Source organism: Austrofundulus limnaeus, unplaced genomic scaffold (genome assembly GCF_001266775.1).
Source record: "Austrofundulus limnaeus strain Quisiro unplaced genomic scaffold, Austrofundulus_limnaeus-1.0 Scaffold498, whole genome shotgun sequence".
In the NCBI taxonomy this organism is placed as follows: Eukaryota; Metazoa; Chordata; class Actinopteri; order Cyprinodontiformes; family Rivulidae; genus Austrofundulus; species Austrofundulus limnaeus.
The window spans coordinates 203,227-211,349 of NW_013952900.1; the positions used below are offsets into that span (position 1 = coordinate 203,227).

An 8,123-nucleotide genomic window follows, 5' to 3' on the forward strand; every position below is an offset into this window, starting at 1 on the left:
CCAGGGAAGGAGCCCCCTGTTGGGGGAGTTGTGGACTCCAGACTCAGGCCCATTGGAGCCCTCCTGGGTCACATTCACACCCAACCACAGAGCAAGACGCTGCATCAGGTAAGCATATTGGCATTTGTGCAGAAACATTTTTTTAATCCAGTGTCACTGGATGGGCACCATAGCAGACTTTCTTCTGATTTATAATCTTATAAACACACAAATCAACTACTTTAGTTATCAACATGTTCTACTTTTGCCTAATTGAATTTTCTATCCCGGATTCTGCAGGACACACCTGATTATGTTGCATATGTGGCCAAAGACCCAGTGAATCAGAGAGGTTTGCCCTTAAAAAACTTTTCTTTGTTGCCTAATTCATGATGCATTTATACATTTTTTTTAAAACAAATAATTAAAGCTCACTTTCACATATCGCTCGTACATACACAAGAGTTTTTTTTCCCTTGATTTACGGCGTTTGATGATTTGTTTTTTCAGCATGCCACATCCTGGAGTGCTCTGACGGTTTAGCCCAGAGTGTCATCAGTACCATTGGGCAGGCCTTCGAATTACAGTTCAAACAGTATCTACACAGTCCTCCTAAAACCATGGCTTCTGTAGAGAGGTAAGATTCACTTTAAAAAAAACCTTCAATGGATAAAAATCTTTAACCTGCCGAGGATTAGGGCCACCAAGGGGAAAATTTATATATATATATATATATAAAACCTTCAATGGATAAAAATCTTTAACCTGCCGAGGATTAGGGCCACCAAGGGGTATAATATTTTATACATATATTGTATATATATACAATATATGTATAAAATATTATGCATTGTACGAATGTTGAGTCATGCTGTTGTTTCCTAGATGTGTTTTTTTGCAGTCAAGCTCACTTCTGCACTTTGTGCTACTTTATTGATTTGTTTATCAAAACCTTTGGGGAGAAATGTTCTTTTAGTTTTTCTTAAGTTTTATACTTTCAGCATTTTCTCGTTGAATACAAAACATTTGCACATAGAAATACCTTCAAACTCTTTCAGTTCATTCAAAAAGAGCATATTTGCTCTTTTTTGTCTCCTTGTACGTTTTTGTAATTATCTTGCTAAAATACACGTTTTGTTTAACTACTCAGTCTTGTAARTTGCAGCAAAGTCATTTAACATTCAGCACTCAGCATTCACAGTGTGTTTTTGCAGAAAATTCATATGGTTTGAATTAGTTTTCATTCAGTAATTCACATTAGAATCAAACCTGTCTGCCACCTGCTGGTCTGCACTCCTCCTGGATCCAGCTCAGCAGCCACCAAACATTACAGMCATGAATGATGTGGTGATGAACAAGAACTAAATCAGCCAAAAAGTTTGATCTACAGTCTTAAACTATTTATTTCTTAAGAAAACTGAATGTTTGTATTGCAAAATCTCTTATATTTTTTAAAACAGATTTTCTGATGCTTCTGCAGACACAACAGGAACATAAATACCCTCCYTCCTGTCAGTGGCAATAGATTTAAGGACGTGTTTAAATCTTTAGCTGCTTTATTCAATTAGAACATTTACATAAAGTCTATTTTAGCATTTTAATATAAAAATAGATGATTGAAGTTTTTTAAAAAAATATTCTCGACATTTATTCATAGTTTCACCTCATCTCTGTGTCATTCAGGCCCGTCAGGATGGAGGAGCCGATGTGGGCGGAGGATGAAGATTTCTCTGAACATGATTACTACAACAGCATCCCAGGGAAGGAGCCCCCTGTTGGGGGAGTTGTGGACTCCAGACTCAGGCCCATTGGAGCCCTCCTGGGTCACATTCACACCCAACCACAGAGCAAAATGCCGCATCAGGTAAGCATATTGGCATTTGTGCAGAAACATTTTTTAAAAAATATGTCAGTATTTGATGTTTGGATGCGGTTTCGGTATGCCTTTGGCTTTTGTTTATTTGAAAACAAGTTTGCAGCTTTTTGTATTTCAGTTACACATTTAATCAGTTTGAGGTGGGTAAAATAATCAACGTGCATTATGGGAGATGTAGTTTATAGTCAATGCTGGCTTTAAAGCAGCATACGCTTACTTTAAAGACATTAATACATATTTGAAGCTCTAGCGGGCCACATAAAGCTCCATGACTGGCCACTTTTGGCCCACAGACCTTGAGTTTGACACATGTGATCTACAAACACAAGATATGTTTTGTGTCACAAATGAATATCAGTAWAAAAAATCTGCTTATAATATTATTTCAAATCTATTTTTTTCAATATAGGACTTATAGAGGAGCTGTTTCACCTCCATCATAKTCTCTATTTAGTGTTAAAACTAGAGCTGTCTGCGATGCTAAAAAGTTATATGCCACGTTTGATTATTTTTCATTATGATTGAATCACAGAAAAAAAAAAACAATCAGAATCTGACTGAAGCATCTGAACATACTGTGTGTATTGTTGCTCATTCTCCACAGTAAAAKAATCGGTGCATGAAAGTGTACAACTAAACTACCAAAGACACATAAAGATTTGATGAAAAGATTTGCCTCTCTGTACAGCTTGTTTATAATATGATACGGAGAGATGAGGACTCTTCTTGAGCTTGCAGAGATGGATTTAGGATGTGTGGTTGTGTGCTGCAGATGGGATCACCAGCCAGGAGAGAGCAGGCRTCTTACCCACCTGGACAGCTGTGTTATGAGCTTCACTGGGACACTGAGACCACCTGCAGCTCAGGTGAGACACCCTGGCAGCGTAATGTAAACAGGGGACGTTTTTGGTAACATGAATCTGATTTTGATAATATTAACTAACATTAAAAAGTTTTTAAGAATGAGCAAATATTAATATGTTTGAAGTTTCAGTGACTTAATTTATTTTCCCCAAAAGCCTTTTTCATCACAACATAGACTTAATGTTTTTCAGATGGTTGTGAGTTTGTGTGTGCAGTTAAATTGGCAACACGTGGAACTTGGCTGCTTTTTGTGTGTTACGAGTTGAAACTGCTGCACTTTGTGTCCTGAGAACTTTATTTCTTTAATTTTTTTTTTCTTAACTAGTTTGGCGAAAGTTTGGACTTTTTTCTCTCAAGATGACATTAATAAAATTATGGATTTTAGAATAGAATGGCGTGTTCTCTCCTGTTGTGTAAAATCTGTCATTTCTAATAGAATGAACACAAAAATTATCCTCAATAATCTGAAATTTTAACTGCAAGTTTGCCAAAATGACAATAAAAATGATTTCATAACAATTTTAAATAGTAAGTGTGTCTTTTAATGAGTGTAATGTAAATTTAACAGAGTGTTTAAAGACTCTTGATATTGTGATAGTCATACTGTCTACGGAGTCCGCGAGGAGACATGGGAGATTTTTTTTCTTTTGCGTTCCTACGCAATAGTATTGCGTTCCCTCGCAAAATTAGTTTATCACTGTTGTGCCTGCCRGTTTATTAACTCACATGTTCACCGTTAGCGAGTTAGCCTACTGCTTTAATTCAGCTTCAGAATTAATATAAATGGGACATGGGAGATTTTTTTCTTTTGCTTTCCCATGCAATACTATTGCATTACCTCGCAATACTTTTGCGTTACCTCACAATATTTTTGCGTTCCCACGCAAAAGATTGTTTTGTTTTGTATATGAACTGAATTAAATCCGACTTTTATTTTGAAATATCTGGTTACCAAAACAGGATGTGTTGCCACAAGTTTGTGAAATTGACATATACATAGCCATGCATGGAAGTATATCATATGCCGATATTTTAACACAGTGCAGCCACGCCACATCAATGTCAATTTCACAAACTTGTGGCAACACATCCTGTTTTGGTAACTGGATGTTTCAAAATAAAAGTCAGATTTAATTCAGTTTATATACTGTACAAAACAATCTTTTGCATGGGAACGCAAAAGCAAAAATCTCCCATGTACCCTTGCGGGCTCCGTAATACTGCTTTTCAGGACTATGCAGCTGGATGGCACACTTTTTTCAACTTTAAATCGGTCAAAAAATTTTCATTGTGTTGATGATCCATCATTACATTTTAATCACAGATGGTAGCAGATTTAGCTTTTTCAGCAGGAGACATAGTGTGATTAAAGTGGAGGGGTTAATCGGTAAAATCAGCCACTAGAGGGGGTAAAAAGTACACAAATGTTAAACGTTTTAACAGTTTTATGTAGAAAATACAGAAATTCAATCAGAAATGTGTTTGTTCTGATATCAGATGGGTATCTGTGTGCTGACGGTCAACCATCGGGCACCAAGGACTACGAGGAGCACCAGTATGTGAACACTCAGAGCCTGGAGAACCTGGAGTCTCTCACACACAGTGCAGAAGGACATAAAGGGGTCAAGGCACACGACAGTCCAAAGAAAGACCTCTTCGACATGAGTGAGTTCATGGATTTTCTGCAACAGATCCAGTGAGAGGTACCATTGTCTTCAAATGTTTGAGCAAACAATCCGTGTGCCTGCAGGGCCTTTTGAGGACGCCCTGAAGCTCCACGAGGCCTGCGGTGGAGCTGTTGGGTCCAGCACGACAGGAGGTTCTGGTTCTCAAGCTGCAGGGGCAGGTGCTCGAAACCCGGAGGACCAGTGGCCCAGTCCACCACGACGCAGGGCCCCCGTGGCCCCAAACGAGGAGCAGCTCCGCAGGGAGCCTTGGTACCACAGCTGCATGAGCCGACGAGACGCAGAAAAGCTTCTGGTCCGAGACGGAGATTTTCTCGTGCGGGAGAGCACCACCAACCCCGGGCAGTACGTGCTAACGGGCATGCACTGTGGCCTGCCCAAACACTTACTGTTAGTGGACCCCGAGGGAGTGGTGAGTTTCACAGCCAAGTAAAGATTTCATACAGTTCTTTACGGAAGAAATACAGTCTCATTAGAATCAGACTGTTTTTACACATTGAATTTTTATCCTTTGTAATTATGTATGTGAGGTTTTTTTGATTTTGCAAATTTGCCTGGAAAAAATGCACCTGCAAATATGTTGACCTTCTGGTGACTCAAGCAAAGTACATCGAGTCGAGTGGCTTTCAGCCAATCAAATTACACTTATTTGATCACGTCACACAAAATGGCTTGCCATAGAAGAAAGTTAAATTAAAAAGCTCTTCACTTGTCTTCATTCAGCCAGAAACTGTTCAGAGGGTTACCTCTACCCAACATGCTGGCGTGTCACGTGATCAAATGAGCGTGATGGCTGAAAGCCACTCGACTCGATCCAGTGATGATTGCTTTGGCTTGAGTGACCAGGTCAACACATTTGCAGGCAAGTTTTTGAAGGCAATTTTCTATAGTAGAATTTTTACTGGCCAATTTGAAGTCCTATTGGCTTCATCACATCGTGATCTCCAGCTCTCACTGGAGCAGTTCGCCTCCAAGTGTGAAGCAGCCAGGATGAGGATCAGTGTCTCCAAATCCGAGACCATGGTCTTGAGCCGGAAAAGGGTAGCATGCTTCCTCCAGGTTGGAGAAGAGGTCCGGCCCCAAGTGGAGGAGTTTAGGTATCTCTGGATCTTGTTCACGAATGAAGGAAAAATGGAGCAGGAGATCGATAGGTGGATTAGTGCTGCGTCTGCAGTGATGTGGGCGCTGTACTGGTCTGTCGTGGTGAAGCTTTTTGCTCTCAATTTACCAGTCGGTCTACATTTCTACCCTCATCTATGGTCACGAGCTTTGGGTAGTGACCGAAAGAACAAGATTGTGGAAAGAAGCAGCCAAAATGAGTTTCCTCTACAGCAGTGGTTCCCAAACTTTTCAGACTTTGACCCTCAAAATACCAACAACAGAGACCTAAGCCCCAACTATTGTTGGATCATAAACATTGTTTTCACATCAAAAAAAAAAGACCATAGTAACAATATTCATTATAATTATAATAATCTCTAAGGGAGAATATTATAATTATAATATTCTCCCTTAGAGATAGGGTGAGAAGCTTGGTCATCTGGGAGGGACTCAGAGTAGAGCCGCTGCTCCTCCACGTCGAGAGGAGCCAGTTGAGGTGGCTTGGTCATCTGGTAAGGATGCCTTCTGGACGCCTCCCTGGTGAGGTGTTCTGGGCACGTCCCACTGGGAGGAGGCCCAGAGGAAGACCCAGGACACGCTGGAGGGACTATGTTTCTCAGCTGGCCTGGGAAAGCCTTGGGATTCCCCCGGATGAGCTGGTCCAAGTGGCTGGAAGAGGGAAGTCTGGGTCTCTCTGCTGATAGGCAGAGATGAGCGGAAGATAATGGATAGATGAATTGTATTTGAAGTAAGAAAAATAAAATTCACATCCATAATTGCAAAGGATAAGAATTCAATATTTTAAATACAATGTCTAAAAGAAGTCTGATTCTAATAAGACTACATTTCTTCTATAGTTCTTTATCCAGCATAATCCCTGCTTGTCTCTGTAAAGGTTCGGACAAAGGACATGCTGTTTGAGAGTATCGGCCATCTTATATCATACCACCTTAAGAACCAGTTGCCAATCGTGGCAGCAGAAAGTGAGCTCCACCTTAAACAGATTGTCAGGAGGAAACTGTGACCCAACAGGTTGAGATGGTAAGCTGTGGTTTCCTTAACCAATCGTCTACTGTTTGCCTCACATTTTTTGCATAATTTTATATTCACAAAATAACTTTTAGGCAAGCAAATGTGCCACATATGATAAACAAATATTATATGATTCTATTTTTTCTCCAACATGTCTGAGAGCTGAGTTCTTCTCTGTCCAAAGAGCCTAAAAACTGAGTGGATTCATCTCCAAGGGACTTTCCTGCTTGATGTACCTCTCAGGAACAGGAATGTTTTTCCTGTTATTGGCTTTTGAGGTAAAGAAAGTATCGTTTTATCCATCAGTGAACTCCACAAGCTAACAAACCAACCGGGATCCAGTTTGTCTCGTGCCAGAGCTGCAAAAAGAAAACAGGTCCAAACTCCAGCTGACAGCTGTTCGGAGAGGACCCAGCCTCAGGAAATTTCAAATGGAGTTTTGATGCACAGCAAAGAAAATGCCGAAATGTCCTGCAGAGGCTGTAATCGTAAAGTGCTTCCAGTAATCTACAGCAACATGGACAAACTTTCTGCCAATAATGAGAATCACCAGGAAGAACAAAAAAGAAGAAAGAAAAGAAAAGAAAATAACTGTTTCTGGTGCAGATTTACTAACGAGATGTTAGAAAATAATTTCTATATGAATGCAAAAACTGATTCGGTGGCTGTAAGAGGCAAAGGAAGATGTGTTTTTCTCTCTGGAATGTAAAGACTCGTCATGCGTTCATCAGTCTGCAGTATCTGAGAAGGCACAAAGGAGGAACAAAGTGCAGTGTCATTTTCACAAGCTGCATTCTTCTCTTTCATCACAATATAAAAAAAAAATAAACATTCAATCATATATTTTTATCTAGATCATTCAGTGGACATAATGTTTGTTTTGCCATTTACTATTTGACCACACCACATGCTTTTATTAGCCCGTGGACGTTACTGATCAGACATTATTGTGAAATAATGGGTTAAAAGTGAACTCGTCTGCATTCAAACTCAATATATCCTGTGTATTTTTCACAGCCGCTCATACTCCAGTGCCTTAAGAAGTACACTGACAAGCTTTTGTCTCAGAGTGTATACATAATGTGCATTCATGCTCCAAATGCAAAAGATCAACATTTTCTTGCCATGCCAGTGGATAAATGAAAAAAATAATAATCTGGATGATTAAGCTCCTATAATTGTTAACAGTAATGTAAGCTGCTCCTGTTTGGAGTTGAGATAACGGTATTATTCTGCTCTGTCTCTTTTTTTACTTTCCTAAAAATTATCTCTGCAGTGACTGATTTCAGGTCTTTACTTTTCCCGGCTCAGGAATTTCTATCACTTAACTCTGCATCTGTGTATTAATATACACGGTATACTGGTCTTTCAGTACACTAACTGCATTTTTTTTGTTTGTTCAAACCCACAGCTGCTTTTTATATTATCATCCTTGAGTGAAATAAGATAAACTGCAATGTTTCTGGTGAAGTTGAAATGTGATTTTTTTAAAATCTCCTTTAATGTTTATTTTCTCAGGAATTGCTTGTTTTGACAATAAAATTAGTTACAAATTAAAAAAATTCTAATATTTTGTTGTATACCGT

The 8,123-nt window shown here is 39.3% G+C and overlaps 1 protein-coding gene across 1 annotated transcript in view; it reads left to right on the plus strand.

Annotated features, from left to right (window-relative positions):
• The window catches only part of shc2 (SHC (Src homology 2 domain containing) transforming protein 2), a gene marked incomplete at its 5' end in the record, with an annotated part of 23,729 nt that extends 17,183 nt beyond the window's left edge, over window positions 1-6,546 (plus strand). The window contains 7 exon segments of the mRNA XM_014025782.1: window positions 280-331; window positions 490-616; window positions 1,663-1,843; window positions 2,628-2,721; window positions 4,217-4,384; window positions 4,470-4,816; window positions 6,401-6,546. Coding sequence (XP_013881236.1) covers window positions 280-331; window positions 490-616; window positions 1,663-1,843; window positions 2,628-2,721; window positions 4,217-4,384; window positions 4,470-4,816; window positions 6,401-6,529 — 1,098 coding nt within the window.
• Between the last annotated feature and the right edge of the window lie 1,577 nt (window positions 6,547-8,123).